The sequence below is a fragment of the Petaurus breviceps genome, unplaced genomic scaffold (genome assembly GCF_028583685.1).
Source record: "Petaurus breviceps papuanus isolate PSGF00001 unplaced genomic scaffold, PetGlider_PUasm1.0 90994, whole genome shotgun sequence".
Classification (NCBI taxonomy): Eukaryota; Metazoa; Chordata; class Mammalia; order Diprotodontia; family Petauridae; genus Petaurus; species Petaurus breviceps.
The window spans coordinates 7,535,546-7,559,435 of NW_027187393.1; the positions used below are offsets into that span (position 1 = coordinate 7,535,546).

General features: G+C 40.5%; 1 protein-coding gene across 1 annotated transcript in view; it reads left to right on the plus strand.

The window, feature by feature from the left end:
• The window catches only part of CNBD2 (cyclic nucleotide binding domain containing 2), a 68,309-nt gene that overhangs the window by 9,116 nt on the left and 35,303 nt on the right, over window positions 1-23,890 (plus strand). Inside the window, 5 exon segments of the mRNA XM_069077561.1 lie at window positions 11,721-11,774; window positions 13,067-13,230; window positions 16,453-16,609; window positions 18,320-18,471; window positions 19,548-19,686. Of these exon segments, the coding sequence (XP_068933662.1) occupies window positions 11,721-11,774; window positions 13,067-13,230; window positions 16,453-16,609; window positions 18,320-18,471; window positions 19,548-19,686 (666 nt within the window).

Consider the following 23,890-nt stretch of genomic DNA (forward strand, 5'->3'; position numbering starts at 1 on the left):
CCATTGGAAGACGAATGAATAAAAAACCATTGTTTACCATGTGCAAATACTATGCTAAGCTCAGAGTGTATACATAGAAGAAAAAAAAAGCAAGACAGTTCCTGCTTGAGAACATGGAACTTTATGCTGTAATGGGGGAGATAAAACATATAAAAGCAGAAAGCTGTAAGTTAGATAGAAAAATCCCACAATCTCTAGGGTGCATTGGCAAACTAAATGACAATGTTGTCTTAACACCATTTCTGTTGGTGTAATCATATCCATTTCTGATATGGAAGCATTTGATAGTGGCGAGGACTTTGGTTGTGAGAACTCTCCATTCCGTGGCTGTGGCTGCTGAAGAAGTGGCGGCTGCAGCACCCGCGGGAGCATTTACTAGGTCACATCTTTCTAAGATTGCTTCCTGGATGAATGGCTCTGAGGATGATAGATCTACAGATGCTGCTGGATTACCAATTGGTAGTGTTGTGAGTGCTGATGACACCTTGTAAATATTTTTTCCCCTTTTTTCTCTGTTTCATACTGCTTGCTTTAAAAAAAAAACCCACAAAACTAGCTTGCTTATCAGTGCCCCTTCTAAACTTCCTTCTGTTCTCTTCTGTATATTAAAAAATATTTCAAGGGGCAGTGAAGTGGTACAGTGAATAGAGTATTGGCCCTGGAGTCAGGAGGACCTGAGTTCAAATCCAGCCTCAGACACTTCACACTTAACTAGCTATGTGACCTTGGGCAAGTCACTTAACCCCAATTGTGCTGTGTTCCCCCCTCCAAAAAAATATTTCAGTAGTCCTCTTTTTTTTTTTTTTAGCATCCTTATTGATAACCTCTTCTTTCCTCAATTAGAAACTGAGAGGAATTTTTTAAAATGTTGGTAATGAACAAATGAATGGACTAGAAAAATAAATCCACTCAGTGGCCATCCAAAAGTGTGCATTGTTTTCTGTACTGTGTCCCTTACCTATCAAACAGTGAAGAACCATGGTCCTCTGGAAACACGGTTGTGTTGCCAGAGGTCTTTCAAAATTTTTCTTCATAATGTTTCTGATCCTTGTATAAATTGTTTCTGAAATAATATATTTTTATCATGTCATATGGTCCAGTAATATTCCATTACATTCATAAACCCAATTTGCTCAACCATTTCCATATTATGTAAAAAGGCAATTTAAAGCAACCCTTTAGATTTTAGCTCTTTTTTCTTTTTTTAATTCCTCCTTCAGGAATAGGAAGTTATGCTTATGACCTGTTTATTTTGCCATTATGTGACTAAACCAAACTTTTTGTGTGTGGTCAACCCTCTTTTGTTTCAGATATGCATGAAGTTCACCTGGTCTCCACTCACTCCACCCTTCTATATTTGTATACTTTTCTGTACCCCAATTATGAGAAAGAGCAAGTTCTACCTTCTTCCTCCTGTCTATATTACCATATTCCCTTTATTTTCCTTCTTGTTTCCATTTTCAAACCCTTAGAAAGAGAAGCAATCTACCCCCAGGACCTCTGTTTTACTTTTGAACTCTCTCTTTACCCTTTGGAGACATTAAGTTTCTTTTTTTTTTTTTTATTTTTTGCTGTTTGTAGGGGGGAATATAGGGCAATTGGTGTTAAGTGACTTGCCCAAGGTCACATGGCTAGTTTTTGTAAGCATCTGAGGTTGGATTTGAACTCAGGTCCTGCTGACTCCAGGGCCAGTGCTGTATTCACTGTGCCACCTAGCCATCCAACATTAAGTTTCTGAAGGGACATTTGTTTCTCCTGCTAGCACTTTTTCATCATATAGTCTCTTCCAATTGTTTTAATAAATTTACCTTTCTAGGTTTCCCTGAAATGAATTATTTTGTTTTTCAAAATTCTTACTCAGCTCTAATCTTTTGATAAAAAATACTTGAAAGTTCTCTGTTGCATCCCTCCTCAACTCCTTCAGGATTATATTCAAGTTTGACAATTTCAATTATTCATGGTTGTAAGACTGTTTTTTTTTTCTCCATTTAGAATATTGTATTCTAAGATCTTTTCTCATTTATAGTAGAAGCTGTCAGGTCTTGTGCAATTGATACTTGAACTGATTCTTTCTGGACATTTACAGTATTTTCTTTTATATGAGAACTCTGGATTTTAGCTATAATATTCCTGGGACTTATTAAATCGAGATTTAATTCAGAAGGTGACTGGTAGATATTTTTCTTTTTCTTCTGGTTCACTAATGGATCTGGCCAGTTTTCTTTTGTGATTTCTTGAAATACAGGTCCTTGGACTTAAAAATTATGGTTTTCAGGGAGTCCAGGGATCTTTAAATTATCTTTCCTTAACCTGTTTTCCTGATCAGTAGTTTTTTATATAAAAAATGTTACATTTTCCTCAATTTTTCAATATTTTGATTTTGTCCTAATATTTTTTGACACATAGAGTCATGTCTGTTTTAGTTTTTAAGGAGTCTGTTACTATGATTTATTACTTTCTCTTCTAAGTTATTAATTATCCTTCTGATTCTTTCCTCATTGGTTTTTTTTTTGGAGGGCAATTGGGGTTAAGTGACTTGCCCAAGGTCACATGGCTAGTTTTTGTGTTAAGTGTCTGAGGACAGATTTGAACTCAGGTCCTCCTGACTCCAGAGCTGGTGCTCTATTCACTGCGCCACCTAGTCACCCTTTTGCTTTTTTTTTTTTTAATTTTTAATTTTTTTATAGTTAGCAATCTTACTTTATTTTTTTTTTTGGAGGGCAATTGGGGTTAAGTGATTTGCCCAAAGTTACATGGCTAGTAAGTGTGTTAAGTGTCTGAGGTTGGATTTTAATTCAGGTCCTCCTGACTTCAGGGCAGGTGCTCTATTCACTGCACCACTTAGCCTCCCTCCTCATTGTTTTTTTTTAAAAACTTTTTCTTTATGCTAGGTATTTTATGTAGTCCTTGTGGAAAGTTCATTTTTCTGTGTGTCTCTCTGTGTTTGTAGTTGTATAGTATATTTTCACCTTCTTTTGGGCAATTTTGATTGGCAATTATTTTTTTGTTTTGTTTTCTTCAGTTTACTCATTTTTTAAGTCTTACTTCTTGAGTTTGTGATTTATGCCATAGCCAAACTCTACTCACAGCTGTGCTTTTGGGAGGGTGATCAATCCTTTGGTTTTATTCTGGGATACTTGGGGATCTGCGTTGACCTCAAACTTCTGGAGTTGTTTGCCTTCCCCCTAATCCCCAATCTTTGAAATTTAAAGTATTGGATCATCAAGGTTCAAGAACATTGGATCTTTAGGACCCTCTATGGAGTTTTAGGATGGAGGACTAGGGAATCTCATAGTCCCTGGGTCTGGGGTGGGGGGTGTCTTTGTCTGAGCACTGATTCACTGTGCTAGTCATTCTCCAACACTATTCCCCTTATGTATATGCCACTGAGACCAGAAGAGAGTCCAGTTCATTTCAACCAAACTATTCTGAAGAACCTAAAGGAGAGAAAAAGGAGCCATATACAGAACCTCTCTTCACAGTCTAAAGCATTTGGGACAAGTGGTAAAGGGGAGACTGCTTCTGCATCCACAAGAAAGGACCAAGCTCTCTGCTATAGATAAAGATTAAAAGGTCACATTTTTGTTAGGTATTCTAGAAAGGAAGATCTACCAGAAGGCGAATAGTTTCCTCATTTATAAAATTTAAGGGATGGATGCAATGGTTTCTAAGATCCCTTTCAGTTCTAAATATATGATCCTATGAACTCTACTAGACCAGCAGCAGAAGATGGAGATGGACATTGAGGAACAGGGCTGCTGAAGGTCCAGAAGGCCCTAATCTCTGTCCCAACCAATTCCTGGGTCTTTTCCACCTGGAGTCACAGTACTCTATAGAGAAATGACATCAAAGATGCAAAGTATTCTGCTGTGTTGGACCATGGGTCCAAGTGAAAATGCTGTTCTGTTATCTGAAGATAATTCCACATGTACCTTTACAGTTTATTCAGAGACTAAAGCCTCTGTGAATGGAGATAGACCACCACCCATATCTGGGTTATATGGATGTGAGCTTGAAGTTCATTAGGGAAAACATGGTGTCAGGAGGGAGGCAGAAACTATGGCTTTGCAATGTCCAGACCCAGCAAAGAACTTTGAGATGTCATTGTGATTGAAACCAACTCTAGCCTGTTCAAAATACTGTTAGATATTTCAGGCAGCAGGGTGGAACTCAACACCTGAATACCTTGATAATCCATGCTTCCTATATTGAAGTTTATAGGAGAGGCCATAGGTGGCAGCAAGTATCAAAGAAACACCAAAACCTAATTCAAGGTTGGGTCCAGGGAAGTTTGCCTTTAGTCTTAAGATACTCCAATATCCAAGTAAAGGAAGGATCATTGGGAGCAAGAACTTAGCACCAGGACTATTGTGTTCTTTACTGAATGAGTTGGATATGGGTTAGATCCAGAAGGCAATATAGAAATTCCACCCCAATAATCCCTGGCCTTTTTTTTTGAGGGGGAAAGCAGGGCAATTGGGGTTAAGTGACTTGCCCAAAGTCACACAGCTAGTAATTGTGTCAGGTGTCTGAGGCCGGATTTGAACTCAGTTCCTCCTGACTCCAGGGCCGGTACTCTGTTCACTGCACCACCTAGCCGCCCATAGTCTCACTTTTCTTATGGAGAAATCTTGAGAGATGTGTGAGGTCCTGAGAGACATATGTCTGGGAGTAGAGAAAACTGTTGGTGGCTCCGTGAGGGGCAGAAACACAGGTGAACTGCATATATGTTCACCCACAGCTTTGTTAACGTAGAGGATGGCATAGAAGTCATAGAGACCTGAGAGTGCCGACTTTCCCTGCCCGAGAAGGCTGCAGCTAAGATAGTGGTAGACTATCCTGGAGAAGCATATAGCAGCTACATATACTCATCCATTTGGATGAAGGGATGTCATGGACAATGTTCCTGAACCCCAAACTCTGAACCCCAAACTCTTGTGAACAGGAAAAGGATTGTAACCACCTAAGCAGAGCTTGATCCTAGAATCTAATCTCCTAACTAGAAAAAGTAGGTTTCTTGGGCAATACCAAATTTCAGGATTGTACAAGAGTTTAGAGATCTGACATTCTGGGGAGAGAAGTGTGCCTGCTTCTTAGAGAAAGAGGAAGATTACCCACATGATTTCCTGCAGGTAGGAGACTAGTGCATGACATTGGAGAACAGAAGACCTGTACTCTTATCCCTGCTATTACCTTGAGTTATTAAGACTGAGTAGGTCCAGGGAAGAGGTTTACCTGTCTAGCTACTCCAGTGTGTTTGTTTTCTGGGAGGAGTCTAATCCACTTTAAAAAGTCTGTGGGAGAGAAAGATTCCCAGGAATGTCAAGTGTTGTCCACCTGGCAATCCCATGTTCAGTTCCCTTATGAGGGGAGTGCAAACCACAGGGTGGCGTTGAGTTGAAAGTAGCCTAGACCCTGTGGAAAATGGGAACACATCATAGAGGAAAAAGTGCATAAGAGAGAAAATGAGAGAATTGACAAAGTAAGCATGTAATTTTAAAACAATAGAAAATCATTAAATTATCAAACTTCATATAAACACAAAAGATGAAATCATAAAAATTGGAGAAATAAAGTTGAAAATGATAATATGAAAATAACAAAACTAATAGTTATTTTTAAAAGCCTAATAAAACCAATAAAACTTTAGCTAGTCTGATTTTTTTAAAAGAGAGGACTTGCCCAAGTTCACACAGCTATTACCAAAATCAAAACTCAGCAAGACAAATTCACAGTGAAAAAAAGCAATAAAAAATATATCAGAGACTTACTATACCCAATTATCTGCTAAAAACATGTGAAGTTAAAGGAAATGGATTACTTACAAAAATACAAAATACACAAATTAACAAAACAAAATCTTAGATAATCCAGTATCAGAAAGTGAAACTGAACAAGATATAAAGGAATTACCAAAGGGAAAAAAGTCCTGATCCAAATGAATTTATGGATGAATAGTATCAGTTAAAGAACAATTTATTATCTGTGCTACAAAAACAATTTTATTTTTAAAGGAAATTCTGAATTTCAACAAACAATTACTTTCGATTTCAATTTACGGCACATAGGAGGTATATGATATTCTCTTGTTGATTGATTGATTTGTTGAGCATATCAATCTTCCTGTTTTCTGTCTTGATTGATATGAGTGTAATCCCTCTGGGGGGGGGGGGGAACTGCCCTTCTGTTTTGCAATGTTTTCTTTGCATCTTCAGCACCAAAGAGAGACAAAAGTACTGAACTGGAATTACTTCAGGGGTTCTACAATAAAGGGCAGAGGCCAGAGGAGGTCACACATAATTGTGAGCTGATGGAATTTTAAAGAGCCAGAAAAAATGTTTTGTTCTCTCTGGCTGACAGTATGGATCTGCTTCTTCTGTTCAGAAAGAAACAAAAAAAAATGCGGATAATGCTGGTTTCTTTCAGGGGCCTGAACTTTCCTAGGTTTAGCCCACTGGAATATTTTGCCATTTGATTTGCCTGTTGGACAGCAAGGAGTAGTCCTAATTCAGAGGTTCTTAATTTTTTATTTCATGGATCTCTTTGGCAGTCTGGTGAAACCTATGGACCTCTTCTCAGAATACAGTTTTAAATGCATAAGATAAAATGAAATACATGGAATTACAAAGGAAACCGATGATATTGAAATAAAGATGTGATTTCTTCCCATTTGTATTCATGGAGCCCTGGAAATCTCTCAGTGGAGGTCTGTGGACCTCGTGTTAAGGACATCTTGTGTCCAGAGGAATAAAGAGATGAAATGAGGCAAGCGTGGCGCTGCAAGTTTTCTAATCTGCTTGATTTTGAGACTGAAAATTCTTGGTAGTCTTTTACCAAATTTCGGGTGTATCTGTCCTGGTGACTGGCATAAGATCAAAGAAGTAGCATTTAAAAGAACTGATGGATGGACTTGGAAATTCAGACTCTGTCAGAAGGGGTGGCTGTGGTTTCTTCAATTTGGTTTGTATGTTAACACAATTATTATTTTTTACTTTTGATTTCACTTTGGCAAATGTGTTTAGGTTATAGGTTGAGTGAATGAATTCTTTTTTTTTTTTGGAGGGGGGCAATTGGGGTTAAGTGACTTGCCCAAGTTCACACAGCTAGTGAGTGTTACGTGTCTGAGGTCGGATTTGAACTCAGGTCCTCCTGACTCCAGGGCTGATGCTGTACTCACTGAGCCACCTAGCTGTCCCAAGTGAATGAATTCTTTAGGGCTATATTGAAAAGAGAGCCAAAATTGGGATCTTAAGTGGATGGGCTGAGCAAATATGATAAATAACAATTTAATCAATCAACATGTATTAAACACTTATAATGTGCCAGGTATTGTGCTAAGTGATTTACTATGCATAGAATGACTCTGTAATCCTTAAGTGATGAACAGAACCCTGTGAATAAGGGAGAGACTGGAGAAGGGGAGTGGATATCTATACATTCTCAGTTTGGAGAAAGCTGGGGTGACAACTTTTGAGGGCAATCTCCTTGTGGCTTATCTCCAAATATGGCACCCTGCAGCAGCTATCTGAGACACTGCACACACTTACTGGTCTATAACATGACATAACTGTTTCCTAGGACTGCAGATTTAGAGCTGGAAGGGATCACAAATAGAAAGTAATACACAAGAGTCCTTGAAAGCTGTAACACCAAAGATGACCTTGTTTGATCACCCTCTGATTATCCATATCAGGAGAATCCAATGTCAGAAGAATAAATCAGATGGAAAACCAAAGAGCCGTGATGGAATCCTAATAAAGCTGCCCCCAGCTCCAATATTCTAACTTCCTTATGGGCCCCACTGAACAGCAGGCATGTCCTGATTTAGCCACACAGTCTGACTTTAAGGACACCACAGGCCTCCAGACTCAATCCAGCCACTGTCCCTAGCTAACCACTTGTGATACTAATGGCATTTAAATAATGCTATTCGGGAACATTTAGAACCAGTTCCACATTAGATCCAGAATTTTATTTTCCCCAGTGGCTCAAATCATCGTGGATGGCTTTCACAGATAAGGGTCTTTGGACATTGATAATTGCCTTCTCATACCTCTTGTAGTATGATGGAATCATAGATTTACAGTTGGAAGGGACATAGAAGTAGTGGTGTGCAGGTAAATGTTTAACAACTGACTTTAGGGAGGGGAGGAGCACACTTTTAAGTTTAATCTGCATTGTTGACATTTTCCACATCTCTTTCTTAGGTCTAGGCAATCAGCAAAACAATAAATCAAGCCCCAATTTGTAGCATTTGTAGATTTCCAAAATGTTAATGCAATGATTCTCAAGCTGGTTCCAGCATATCTCTGGAGGGGACATTGAGTTCAACCCCCCTCATTTTATGGATTAAGAAACTGAGGCACAAAGGGGTTCAATGACTTGCCCAGAGTCACACAGCTAGTAAATGTCTGAAGTGGAGCTTGACTCCAGGTCCTCTTGATTCTACTAGGTCCAGTGTTCTATCCACTATTCTCTGCTGCCTTCTCAGTAAAGCTGCAATACAACACTCCAAGTTAGAGTTCCAGTGTCTGCCATTCCTGAAAGAGGACACGTTTAGCCAAAAAAAGTCTGCAGCCCCTTTATAAACACATACACGTGTATATATGTTTATGTGTATATCCTTTAATGATCCTTTGAAAAAACCCACAGCTACTTCCCAGTGAGCCTCCCCCTCCTCCTCCCCCTTCCTCTCTCTCCCTCCTTTTCTCTCTCTCTCTCTCTCTCTCTCTCTCTCTCTCTCTCTCTCTCTCTCTCTCTCTCTCCTTGAACATAATCTTGTCACAAAGTACGATTTAATAAAATAAATTAGTCCATTGACCATGCCTGACAATGTACACTTCCTTTTACCTCTATATTCCCCCACCTCTCTGATGAGAAGCATGCTTCATTGTTATTTCTCTGAAGTCATGACTGTCTTTCAATGTTCTTTTTCTTCATATTATTGTAGTTGTTGTATAGTATAGTTAGATACTATATAGTATAGTGTAGTTATATAAATTGCCTTCTTAGTTTTGCCTGTTTTGTATCAGTTCACACAAGTCTTCCTAGGGTTTCTCTGAGTTCCTCATATTAATCACTTCACTTTCTTCTTTCCTCCATGTTTTGTTTTTTTCTGCTTCCTCCCTTTTCTTTCTTTTTCCTTTTTTCCCTTATTTTTTTCTTCCTCTGTCATGGCAGTGGGACCTCACTGATGTCTGTGCCAATGAATGATGCTAAGCTGTAGAGGTTAGGCCAAAGTGGGTTGGGCCTAATGAAGAGCCCTGAGCTCTTTTTCTTTTTTTTTTTTAATTCTTTAATTTATTAATTTGTTTGTTTCCTTTTAATTTACAGGATTCAATTCCACAATTCCTTGAATTTCACATTTTGTTCCCCTCCCTTCCCTCCCCCCACCATGGCGTCTTATAATCAAGTATAGGATCTGTAGATACTTTCACATTATACAATGGTCAGGTTATAAGGATGGATTGTACCAGCTGGGATGAAAAATGGTATAGAGGACATAAAATCAAATAAGAGAACAAAAAAGATCAGGTATTTTGCTTCCACCTGGATATAAATTTAGTTCTTTCTAGTTCTTTCTCTGGATGCACGTTTTTCTCTCCATCATGCGTCTTTTGGGATTGACTTATATCCCTGCATTGTTGAGAAGAGTCCAGTCTATCAAAGTTGGTCATCACATATACGTTGTGTCCGTAATTGTGTACAAATTCCTCCTGGTTCTACTCTTCTCACTCAGCATCAGTTCTTTTAAGCCTCTCCAGGTAAATATGAAGACCGCCTGCTCCCCGTTTCTTATAGCGCAATAATATTCCATAACATGCATATACCACAACTTGTTCAGCCATTCCCCAATTGATGGACACCCCCTTAATTTCCAATTCTTTGCCACAACAAAAAGAGCTGCTATAAACATTTTTGTACATATGGGTCTTTCTCCCATTTCTATGATCTCTTTGGGATATAACCCTAGGAGTGGTATTGCTGGATCAAAGGGTATGAAAGTATTTGTAGCTCTTTGGGCATAGTTCCAGATTGCTCTCCAGAAAGGCTGGATCAGTTCACAGCTCCACCAACAATGCATTAGTGTTCCAGTTTGCCCACATCCTCTCCAGCATTTGTCATTTTCCTGTTTTGTCATCTTAGCCAATCTGACTGGTGAGATGTGGTACCTCAGAGTTGTTTTGATTTGCATTTCTCTAATCAATAGTGAATTAGAGCATTTCTTCATGTGCTTATAGATAGCTTTAATTTCTTTCTCTGAAAAACTGCCTGTTCATATCCTTTGACCATTTATCAATTGGGGAATGACTTGTATTCTTATAAATTTGACTCAGTTCTCTGTATATTTTAGAGATGAGTCCTTTGTCAGAGACATAGGTTGTAAAGATTCTTTCCCAATTTCCCACCTCCCTCTTAATCTTGGTTACATTGGCCTTATTTGTACAGAAACTTTTCAATTTCATGTAGTCAAAATTATCCATTTTACATTTTATAATGTTCTCTAATTCCTGTTTCGTCATAAAGTCATTCCCTCTCCACAAGTCTGATAGGTAAACTATTCCTTGTTTTAGCAGACTGCTTACAGTATCAACCTTTATACCTAGATCATGAACCCATTTAGACTTGATTTTGGTATATGGTGTTAGATAATGGTCTATGTCCAGTTTCTGCCATACTATATTCCAGTTTTCCCAGCAGTTTTTGTCAAATAGTGAGTTCTTATCCCAAAAACCAGGGTCTGGGGGTTTATCAAACAATACATTACTGTAGTCGTTGACTTCTGAATCTCGTGTGCCTAATCTATTCCATTGATCCACTCCTCTATTCCTAAGCCAGTACCAAGTAGTTTTGATGACTGCTGCTTTATAGTACAGATTGAAATCTGGTAAAGCTAGTCCACCTTCTCTAGCATTTTTTTTCATTAATTCCCTTGATATTCTGGACCGTTTATTCTTCCAGATGAATTTTGTTACTATTTTTTCTAACTCTATAAAGTAGTTTTTTGGTAAATTAATTGGTATGGCACTAAATATATAATTTAATTTAGGTAAAATTGTCATTTTTATTATATTAGCTCGACCCAGCCATGAGCAATTGATATTTTTCCAATTAGTTAGATCTGACTTTATTTGTGTGAAAAGTGTTTTGTAGTTATGATCATACAGGTCCTGGGTTTGTTTTGGCAGGTAGATCCCCAAATATTTTATAATGTCTACAGTAACTTTAAATGGGATTTCTCTTTCTACTTCTTGCTGTTGAATTTCATTGGAAATATATAGGAATGCCGAGGATTTATGTGGGTTTATTTTATATCCTGCAACTTTGCCAAATTTATTTATTGTCTCAAGCAGTTTTTTACTTGATTCTCTAGGATTCTCTAAGTATATCATCATATCATCTGCGAAGAGTGATAGCTTGGTCTCTTCTTTGCCTAACTTGATTCCTTTGATTTCTTTTTCTTCTCTAATTGCTACTGCTAACATTTCTAGTACCAGATTGAATAAGAGGGGTGATAGTGGACACCCTTGTTTCACCCCTGATCTTATGGGAAATGCTTCCAGTTTCTCCCCATTACATATAATACTTGCTGATGGCTTTAAGTAGATGCTACCTATTATTTTAAGGAAGCTGAGCTCTTTTTCTAACCAACAGTGATTCAGGGACTGGAGCCTGTGCTGAGAACAGGAACTTATCTCCCCTCCCCTCCACTTTTTCAGAAAAAGAAACAGGCCAAACTGACCTTCAACTACAATGACTTCTTCTTCAAGCAGGTATGAATGGATGCCACTGGTCACTCATAGCCAGAGGCCAATTTCTTATCCTCATGGTGAGCTGCTGGGTAGAGTCCTGAAATGTAAATTAGAATCTCACTGGGTTCCAATCCTAGCCATGCCACTGACTTGCTGTGAAGGCCCTTCCCTCTCCTTGGGCCTCAATTTCCTCATCTGTTGATGGGCCATTTCACCTCTGATGTTCTGTAATTCTAGATTTCACCTTCTCTTCATGACCCAGCTTCTACTGTTACTTAATTGAGGTTCGAGAGGGAGAAAGGAGCTCTTTAATTTGGCTACCTTAGTTCTCTTTCCTGACTCCTCTCCTTATCTTCCCAAAACATTGTCTTGAGTTGCTCTGAGGGAAAGAAGGGAAGAGGAAAATCATTTCTGTTCTTTCTCCCCCACTACAAACCCTGACAGTTGATTATTAACTTTGTGCTGGGGGTAGGGTGGTACATGATAGATTGTGGATGATGACAGTGAAGTCTCTTTTCTATACCAGGGGTAGGGAGCCTGTGGCCTTCTAGGTCCTCAAGTGCAACCCTTTGACTGAATCCAAACTTCGCAGAACAAATCCTTTTATTAAGGTGTAACACACTGAAGTTGAAGTCTAGTAGGTAGCTAAGACTCATGAACTCTGTGAGGCAATGAATGAATGTCCATACAGTATAAGTGCCATAGAAGAACCCAAAGGAGAGAGCTCAGAGTGGACCAGAGTGCTCAGGATGGACCTAGAATATAAGATGTCAGAACTGGGAAGCACCCTAGAACAGAGAATGTAGACTACTGCACTGAAGTGGACTCTAGAACTCGGAATACATAGTATAAGAACCAGATAGAACTTCAGAGTCAATAGGGTTCATTGAATTAAGGAGGTAACTGAGATCCCATGAGGGGGAAGGGTCTTCAAGTCATGAAATATTAGATTATCCATAAAGATGGGGACACAGTCTCAGATAGGAGAAAAGACTTGGTCAAGTTCACAAAGCAAGTTAGTGGTAGATGATATGAGTGATATGGGTCCCGATGGGATGAATAAAATTTAGTTAAGGGCAGAGAGGAGGGTGTTACAGGTATAAAAAGAGAATGGTGTGAGCAAAAGCAGCATTAGTAATATGTATAGGGAGCCGATGGGGAGATACTCCATCTCTGCCTGCTGGAAGATACCTGCTGGGATACAGGAAATAGGCAGTACTAATATATGGGAAGAAAAATCAGGTCAGGGAAGGGAAGGTGCTCTCTCAGGCCTGGCTTTGGGTCATGCCACGTCTTGTGTCTTTTCTTTCCAGGGACACTTCCCTCAAAAAGCTATTCAAATTACTCAGAAGAGGCCAGAGTGGAGAGACGAAAACGAGATTCGCAACCTTCTTGATTTTCTGCAGGTGTTGGAAAGCTTCTGGAGTTACAGTCAGCAGCTCCAGCTGCTGCTGGCCAAAGTCATCCGTTATGAACGGTCAGTGCCAGCTCCAGGTTCAGCCATCTTCTGCTTCTAGGGAGGGACAGGCCTCCCAAGAAAGGGACACAGAGCTATTATTAAGTATAGTTCCGCTTGGGGCAAAATCAGTTGGGAGTGGGGAGAATAGCAGGCAATACCATTCAGAGGACAGTTCAGTCACAGGAGAAATGGTTGAACAACATTCATTCATCTCTCAAAGGAGTTGGGGGGATGGTATGTACTCTAATGGTGGGACCCTAGGTGTGTAGTCCAGGGGCAGTAATGATGTATGACAGTCTGGGTCAGCAGAGAACTAAAAGGCATGGTGATTCTAGCTCTGGGGAGGAAGGGTGCTTTTCTTCTCCTATGTCAGGGCCCTGGGACAAAGCCCCCTTTGCCTAGGCTTATCATGATTCTAAAAGGAAAAGCTTCCTTACAATCAGAGCAGCAAATAAAAAGGGCTGCTTCAGAAAGGGCAAAATTCACAAGAAAGGACTAAACCATTTCATCATTGGTTCATAGATCTAGGAGGAACTGAGGTCATCTATGAATTTCAACTTCCTCATTTGACAGATGAGAAAACTGAAACCCAAGGAAATTAAGTGACTCACTCAAGGTTATACAGGTAGAAAAGGTCAGAAGTTGAATTTGAACCCAGGTCCCATGCTGCCAAAATCAGGTTTCTTCCCCCTGTTTCTCAGCATAGTAGAACATTGGTGTCAAGCTCAAATAAAAAAGAATCCCACTGAACTGCAGACTGACTTAGAAAACCACAAAGGAACATTATGTTGTACTGTATTTTTATTTTGTTACATATCTCCCATCAACAATTTGATCTGATTCAGGTCGCTCTTAAGAATTTTGCAGCAAGGGGCGGCCAGGTGGCTCAGCAAGTAGGAGTACCGGCTCCAGTGTTGAGAAGACCTGGAGATCGAATCCCGGGCCCAGACACTCAGCACCACACCCAGAAATAACTGGCCGTGTAACCTTGAGCAAGTTACTTAACCCTGATTGCTTAAAAAAAAAAAAAAAAGAATTTTGCAGCAGCTGTACTGGTAATTCATCAGGCAGGCAGTTAGACTAGGGGACCCAGACAATGATTTTACTCAGAGGTCTCTGGGACCATTTATTTCATGAGATTAAGAGAATGAGATGCCAGACTTCATTGGTCATTTGTTCCAGGTCTCGCAGATTGGAACTTTTAGTCAGATGACCTCACCTCCCTCAATCTTAATTTCCTCACCTATAATGAGTATAATATTTGTACTATCTATTTCTAAGAGTTGTTCTGAAGAAAATACTTTTCACACTTCAAGATATTATTGTTGTTCAGTCATTTTAGTCATGTTCAACTCTTTGTAACCCCATTTGGGGTTTTCTTGGCAAAGATACTGAAGTGGTTTGCCATTTCCTTCTCCAGCTCATTTTATAGATGCAGAAACTGAGGCAAACAGGTTACACAGCTGCTAAATGTCAGAGGTCATAGAGTCTTCCTGACTCCAGACTCTGTGCCTTATCCACTGTGTAATATAGCTGCCCTAAAGTGTTATGAAAATGTGCTATTGTTAATATTATTATTATTAATAGATCTAACCTTAATCTCTTAATTCACCCTACAGTTTATTCCATGTCTACCATATGCAAGGCCATATACAGAACACTTTTGGGGAGGCAGAAATGGATAGAGAGAGTCAGAGGACACAGTTTCTGATCCTGGGTCTGCCTATATGACCTTAGGTCCTCCTCTGGGTCTCTTATTTCCTCATCTGTAAAACAAGAGGATCCAACTCAATGGCCTCTGATATGCTTTCCAGCTATAATGCTATGGCCCTATGCTCATAAGACATTTTTTTTTTACCTTGCAAGAATTCACAGTCAAGTAGGGGGAATGAGACATCTACTAAATCACTACATTGCAAGGTGACTGTGAACAAGCTTGTTGAGTGGTAGAGGCAGTCAGTGCTTGGGTAATACAGAATAAAGAAGGCTCATTTCCAGCCTTGAGAAGATGACAGAGAGGAGATAACATTTGAATTAGGCCTCTGAGTCATGGAAAATTTCATTCGATTCATTTAAAAAGACATTAAATGTTAAGCAGATCTCTGAGAGGAATGGTGGCCAAGCTGCTAGAGAACTGGTGTCAGAGCAAAAAAGATCTGTGTTTAAGTCCTGTCTCTGACATATTCTGCTTGTGTGACCTTGGGCAAGTCACTTGACCTCTCAAAGCCCTAGAGGTGCCAAACATCTGGCCAGGGGGCATCTAGGTGGCACAGTGAATAGAGCACTGGCCCTGGAGTCAGGAGGACCTGAGTTCAAATCCAGCCTCAGACACTTAACACTTACTAGCTCTGTGACCTTGGGCAAGTCACTTAACCCCAATTGCCTTGCTTTCCCACCTCCAAAAAAAAAGGCAAAGCAAAACAAAACAAAAAACCACAAACCACCCATCTGGCCAGAGGCTACATACCCAAGTGTAGCTCAAGTCAGATTAAAACATAATTGGGAAACATTGAACAAAAATACAATAGGACATAGATAATGTTAATATCTGTTTTTCTAAGTCAAAATGTGCTTAGCAAGGATCTTTACATATGGTATAATGGCCTCATTTCTGTTTGAGTTTAACACCACTACTCTAGACAACTCTAAAATTGTAAACTGCAGAGAAAGTACTGATCTGCATTGGGGGAGGTATTTTCCTCAGCTGGGAGTTCTCTATACCCGTGAAATCACAGGTCCTATTTCTAGCTCTATGTTAAGGACATGGATTTAGAACTGGAAAGAACCTTAGAGGTCATTTAGTCGAACTGCCTCGTTTTGCATGTTAGGAAACTGAGGCCCAGTTCAAGACTTGGAACCCAGGTCTTTAGTCTCCAAATCCAGCTTTCTTCCCATGGTATCACAGAGCCTTTATTGTTCAAGGCATTGTACTGAGAGGCAAACACTCATGTTGCACTTGAGCCTCGTGAACCAATTTAAGTGGCAACTTTAGACCTAGTCTAAAAATCCACTAAACAGGGGCTCTAGGGCCCCTCCAGACCACACAGAAGTAGTGCTAGGAGCCGTCCAGAGCTGAAGTGTCCCCTCTTCAGACTAGGCATAGGATGATGCCAGAGAGAGGGGAAGAAGAGTGTGAATTTTGTTCTCGACTCTTTCTGAGAGATCTTCTGAGTTCAGGTTTCACCTTCAGGTTCTGTTCTCCACTGCTCTCCAAATGATAGTCTGTATGCTGCTTCTTAGGTTTGGCCGCAGACGTGTGATCATTAAGAAGGGGCATAGGGGCAACAGTTTCTACTTCATCTACTTGGGTACAGTTGCTGTGACTACAGACGAAGACGGGAGCAGTGCCTTCCTAGACACACACCCAGACTTACTCTGCAAGGGCTCATCTTTTGGAGTGAGTTGGTATCCTTCAGTCTCTCCCCTTAATCCTGGAAGTTTGGTGGGGTTTGTGAGAATGACAATTCCATGAAAGGGTGATATTCTCAGGAAACAGGCCCAGCTGGAGGGAAGGTAAAGCATGGCTATGGAAGAGTCTTGGGCCAGGACATAAAGGCTGTGGTCCAGATTTGGCTGCTGGACGTCTACAGGAATTTGGGTTTTTAGAATATCAGTTTCTCTTTACGATGGAGGCTGAATTAGAGCCACTCACTGTGTGATTCTAATCACTAAAATCCCTAGAAGGGAATTTGGACATTATCTATTCCAATCAATTCATCCTGTCATTATTCATCTGTTTTACATATAGGACCTTATGTAAAACATAGGTGCTGAGTGCCATGGTAGAAAATGGATCTAGATCCAAATGACTTGAATTCAGATCCCTGCCATTTACTTGTTCTGTGACCCCAGATAAGCCACTTTATTTTTCTGAGTAATAGTTTTCACATCTGTGGAAAGAGGATCTTAACTGTCACATCCCTTTCCTACAGGGTCATCATGGACCTTACCATGTCACTTGCATGCTCAAAAATTTTCTTCTACTCAGTGTAAAATTAATACTCTCCCACGTCATATTCAAGGCCCTCTGCAGACTAGCACTCCCCTGGTTTTCCAGTCTTATATTACTCTGTACTCTTCCAGGAGTTGGCTCAGCCACCCAGACTGGGCTTTTCTTTGTATCCCACATCTGTATCTCTCTGGTTTCTCTCCCTTTTCCCTTCCTTTACCTCTGTCTCTCTTTGTCCTCTCTCCTTTCTTTTCTGTCTCTTTCAGTCTTTCTCTATTCCCCCCACCCACCCACCCACACACATATTATTCCCAAATCTTGTCATTTTTTTCTCTGCAACACCTCTTGAAAACATTGGGTTCTCTACTCACAACACACCACTTTAGTCCAGACCCTGGTCATTTCTCGTCTGGACCATTACAATAGCCTCTTAATTGTCTTCCTGACCTCAAGCCATCCTTGATCCAGCTAACAAAGTGACTTTCCCAAAGGCTAAGTAGTCACCATCACTCTTTTACTCTGGAAATTTCAGTGGGTTTTATCTCCAGGGTCAAATGTAAATTCTTTTTTTTTTTCATTTATAGCATGTCACAACCTGTTCTTTCCCTCCCCTTCAGACTTTTAACATTCCACTACCATGTATAACACTATGATCTGCCTGTGGGGCCTCCTTGCTCTTCCTCTTATAGGACATGACATTTCCTGTCTCCATACTGGTTGTATTCCGTGCCTGGAGTGCTCCCTTCCTGACCTTTGATTTTTAGAACCCCTGGTTTCCTTAAAGTCAGTTCAAGCAGCCCATCTTTTAGGGGATCTTTAGTGGTTCCTCCCTCCACCCCCATCAAGCGGCTAGCATCATGGTGTCTGAGGTTATCTTCCATCTGCTCTGTATTTGTCTTATTTATTTATTAATTCATCTTATTTATATATGCTCTATATTCATCTGATTTAGCTAGGTCATCTCACCCATTAGAATTTAAATTCCTATCTAAACTCCTTGAGGGCAAGAACTATTTTTGTTTTTGCTTTTGCTTTGCTTTGTATTCACAGTGTTCAGCACAGTATCTGAGGAGTACAATGTGCTAAATAAATACCTGTTGGTTGACTAATTAATTAAGGCAGGAAGAGAGACCTCCTTCTTTTATGCCCCACCTACAGGAGATGGCTTTGTTGACTGGAGCTGAGAGGATCTCCACTGTGGTCTGTATGGAAGACACTGAGTTACTGGTTGTGGACAAAGAAGATTTTTTTGGTCATAAGATGGATGAGGAGGTGAAGAAGGAATTTCAAGCTCGGTTTAATTTCTTCAGGTAAATCAAGCATTGCCTCATTAAGTAGTTATGGAATACTGGCTAGCTCATGGAATACTCAATAAAAAGTTATGGAATACTGGAAGCCCATGGCTAGACTCGGGAAGGAAGAAAGGGAAGCAGGGAGGGGGATGCTGTGTGACGTTCGCAGTCACCTTCAGTTTCCTCTTCTGAGGGGAGAAGGGCAGAGCTGAGTTTGTAAGTGGGGGGTAGAGGAAGCACATCTTGGGATGCCAGGAAGCAATTATATTTCAATATAGCTATTAAAAGATTTTTAAAAAACACAAATTCATGGGTCCTAGATAGTATGGATTTATAAGTTCTTAAGAAATCCCTTCTTAGTCCTAAATCTCTGATCCTATTATAACATGGACCCTGCCATGGTTGGTAAGGTCTCTAGTAGAAGAGGCAAAACGTCAAATATTACCAGAAAGCAAGGTTCAAATATTACCAGACAGCAAGGTTCAAATATGACCGCATGTTGAGAACAAGAGGTACTGTAGGATATAGGGAGTTGGAGAGGCCAAGGAAGCCTCTATGGAAGAAAGGGATCATCCAGATAAGAAAAATGGAGGTGCAATCATGCCTGGTGTGTTTTGGTTGGGGGATAGTCAGGAGGTCATGCTGGCTGGAGCAGTGGGTTTCAGGGAAGGGAGTGAAATCACTCCCTAACATTACAGAGGGTGGTTAAATACTAGATCAGCTCTAAGGACAAAACCATGAGTAGAATGTGTTTTTCACTTGATGCAAATGAGGGATGGGGTACAAGTGGCTTTGGAGATGAGCTTACTTAGGGTGCAGGAGGAAGCACATCTGAGATGCCAGAAAGTTTTTATGCTGCTGAATAACCAGCTAAAGTGGGCAAGGATTGGGGGGTAGGTTGGAATGGTGGTGTATGGTTGGGAGCAAGGCCACAGGAAGGACAATGTTGCTTTTTAGATATTGCCACCCTGGGAAAAACCCTTATTGCTCTGCCTTAATTGTGTCTCTGGCAAGGAAGTGGGTGGGAGAGACAAGATGTCCCCCAAATCCTTGACTCATAAAAGGAAATGACCTTTAATATCCTTTCTCCTCAGGGAGCATGATCTCTTTAAGACGTGGTCTGATGAGACCATCTTGAAAGTAGCAAGTCATTGCAAAGTGGAGAAGTTCTCATTTGGACAGCTGATAACTCGAAATGTGACGGATTCTGGATTTATTGTGTTTGTCACAGAGGTAAGAGTTAGATATAGAAAGGTCAAAGCGCTGGGGGAGAAAGAATGTGGAGGGTGATGGGCCACTTTGAAAGAAGATATATACTTTAGCACAAAAGGAATCTACATAGGAACTACATTTTCACATATATACAAATACATACATATATACATACATATATGTATTTGTATACATGCATATATATACACATACATATTGGTTTATAGGTATATACATACATATATATGTATTTGTATATGTGTGTATAAGTCTGCAAGCTGTGTACTAAGGATGTAAAGAAGACTGAAACACAGTTCTTGCCATAATCACTTCTCTAACCCACTCACCACCTTTTCTAAATCTCCTCATCTCTCCTCAAGCCCACTCCTGCTACCTCTACTCCCCATACTCTCTGCTGAGGCTCTTAACTCATGCTTTTTAACCCCCCTTCCCAAAAGAGGCCATTAAATGAGAACTCTCTTTTCTTCCCTTTTCCTAATGTAACATCTCTCTGAGCCACCCCCACCCCCACCCCCAATCTTCTCCACTCCAACCTTTCACGAAGAAGTGGCCCCTTTCCTTGCAAAGGTCAACACCTCGACATGCACGCTCTTGGCCTCATCCCCTAAGTCTTCTCCAGCTGATTGTCCCACTATCATTCCCACTCTCTAATCTTTCATCTTTCCCTATATACTGTCTCTTTTCCTGCTGCCTATGAACATCCTCCTGTGTCTCTCACCCTTAACAACTCTCACTTGATCCAACCACCTCTTTTTTTTTCTTTCTTTCGAGAGGGGAAGGCAGGGTAATTGGGATTAAGTGACTTGCCCAAGGTCACACAGCTAGCACGTGTGTCAAGTGTCTGAGGCCAGATTTGAACTCAGGTCTTCCTGACTCCAGAGCCAGGCCTCTATTCACTGTACCACCTAGCCGCTCCTCATTCTAAATTTCTTTTTCCAGATAAACTCCCTGAAAAATCTGTACTCAGTGCCTTTCCTTCCACTCCTCTCACTCTCTCCTAAACTTTCTGTAGTCTGGGTTTCAACCTCATCATTCAGCTGAAACTGTTCTCTCTTGAGTTAATGATTGCCTTACTTTTTCAGTTTTCATCCTCCTTGACTTTCCTGCAGCATCTGATACTTTATCACTTTCTCCTACCAGACACTCTTTATTCCCTGCTTTTCTCTTCTGCTTATCTGACCGCTCCTTGTCAGTCTCCTTTGTTCAGCACCATCCTTTTAGTTGCCTACCTTGGAATCATCTTTAACTTTTCCCTCTCACTAACCATACTCATCCAGTCAGTTGCCAGGGCTAGGCGGTGCAGTGAATAGAGCATTGGCCCTGGAGTCAAGGGGACCTGAGTTCAAATCCAGCCTCAGACACTTAACACTTACTAGCTGTGTGACCTTGGGCAAGTCATTTAACCCCAACTGCCCTGCCCTCCCCCTCCAAAAAGCAAAAAAAAAAATCTTAAAGCATTAGCAGGTGTCAGTTATCACCTTCACATTTCTCACAATTAAGATTAATAAATTGCACACAGCAAGAGTTGAATTAAATGCCTTATGAAGGAATAAATGAATGTTGAATAGAAGAAAATTGAAGCTGTGGCTTATTGTTGTAACATTAAATATTCCGTGCCTATCGGTATTATTTGTCTTTATATTCACAACTTAATATTTATAAATCCATTTTCTAAAACTTCCAGCCCGTAACGAGTTATGTAATTTCACTATTTGCCACTAGATGGTGGTCTTGTTCACATGAGTCAGCACTTGGACACCTGATTCAATCCTGAGGTCTTCTCAAAAATCACCCTTTTGACCCAGTCCAAATTTACCCCAAGGGCATCAGAATTTGGCCTGTGGCCAGGTCTTTACAACCAAAGGAAAAACCGCTTGGCCTTCCTCTCTAGAGATCTAGGCAGCCTATTTTAGACTCGGGGCAACAAGACAACTCTTGCATAACCAGTAGGTGGAAATATTGAGAATTGTTAGAAAATCAGGCAACTCTTTTATCTGATGATTCCCACCTTCCTAGTTCTCCAAGTTTTAGTACGTCTCTGGTTGGGCCCTTACTTTCCCTGGACATGCATATTCTACCTAATTCACAGTAACACTAAAGGGTGAGGTGGGAGCATTCCCTTTACACCATTGCTCTGTTCTATCATCATCATCATAATGTTAATAATAAATTCTAAAATTTATATAACCTTTACTATGTTCTGGCCTCCAAAACAGTAGGGATGTGGAGGAGGGAGAGGTGTCCTTCAATATTCCCCCACTCAACTTTTTGAAGTTCCTTAGATGAAAGTTTGTCAGGTGAAAGTTCCTGAGGTGAAATTTCTTGTGAGTGAGGTGAAAGTTAAGGCAAAACTTCCCCTAGGCCTAGTCTGATTCCTGACAGAGTTGCTCCAGGGCCTGCTGCTTATTGATCCAGCTGAGCTGGCCTGAAGGTGTCTACACTTCACTCAAGCCAAACCTCAGCTCCTGGAGGGGAGGTCCTATCTTTCCCCAAATCTTCCCTCGCAAGTGGGCAACTGCTTTACACCTTTATTTTTGCTGGCTGTGCATTCATTTCATGGTGATTTTCTGTGTGTTTGTAGAGGAAATCTGGAGAGTCTGGAAATTGCTGACCTACTCTGCCATCTTCCCAGAATGTCCCTACCTCAAGAGTTTATGTTAAATTGTAGAAACAATAGGGAAGTCACTGAATTCACTAGAGCTTACTGAATAGGGAAGGGACATGGTCAAATTTGAGATGAAGAAAAATGACTTTGGAAGGATGGATTAAAGTGGGAAGAGACTTGAGACAAGTGTACCAGTTAGGCGGCTGTTGCCATAAATCAGGCAAGGGGAGGTGATAAGAATTTAAACTAAGTGAGGTTGGTGGTTGTGTCAGTAGAGAGAGGAGGGCAAGTGTGCAGGAGATATAGAGATGGAAATGCCCAAGATCTGGCAATTGATTGGATATTTGGAATGAGGGATATTTGGGATGAGAGGGAATGGAATAAGAATTTATTAAGCACCTACTATGTGCCAGACTCTCTGCTCAGTGCTTTACAAACATTATCTCTTTTGAAAGTGAGTAGTCAAGGTCAAAGCCAAGGGAGCAAACCTGGGGAGACCAAGAGGAAACCCCGGGGTGGGGGGAGGGAGGCAACTTGGCAGAAAGAGGGAAGTTGAGAAGAGAGGAGGATTTGAGGGAAAAGATAATGAGATCTGTTTTAGATGTGTTAAGTTGGAAATCTCTCTGGGACATCCAGTTTGAAATGTCCATTAGGGAACTGGTGATGCTGGACTGAAACTCTGGAGAGAGATTGTGGTTGGAGATAGTAGATCTGGGAGGTATTTTCACAGAGATGACAGTTAAATCCATGGGGGCTAAAGAAGTCACCAAGAGAAAGGAGAGAGAGAGAGAGAGAGAGAGAGAAAAGAAACCTAGGGCAAAGCCTTGGGGGACATCATGGTTAGGGGGCATGATCTGCATGATGAATCAGTGAAGAAGTTGGAGAAGTTGTCATCAGAGTAGCAGGAGAAGCAGGGGAGAGCAATATCATAAAAACTCAGAGGAGAGAGTATCCAGGAGGAAAGGGTGGCTGAGAATGTCACATGTAGCAGAGAGGTCCAGAAGGATGGGAATTGGGCACACTGCTCTGCATCCCAGTTCTGCCCATTCCCGGGGAAGATTCCACAGTTCTAGAGAGCTCATAGGGATCAACAGTGATATTGTCCTTTTTCCTGAATACTTTCCTTACTAACTTAAACCTCTTCAAATATTTTCCAGAAGGGTAACATCCTTTCAATGGTGTGCTCATGGTCCATATGCTACCCCCAAATCAACGATTCTTTGTGAAGATCCAGTCAGGCTTGCAATAGTTGGTCAACCTTTGTGCTTAAACTCTTTCCTAAAATATAATTGCACATGTTCACCTGGGTTCATATCTACCTCAATATTTATGAGAACATTGTCTATGCTCAGTCATTGCTAATGTTTAAAACATAGACCCTAAACAACAATAATACAAAACATACTATAATAACATGCAGAACAACAAAAAAACTAATGAAAATAAAGTAAAAAATAAAATCACAGCAATGACAAAACTTAAAAAAAAAAGGTTAAAAAATTCTCTGCTATTGAAAATTATTTGGAGATGCTAGAGTGCATAGAGGCTTCTTCATTTGGAACTTTAATTATGCTGTTCCCAACATCCCTAGGGAAATTC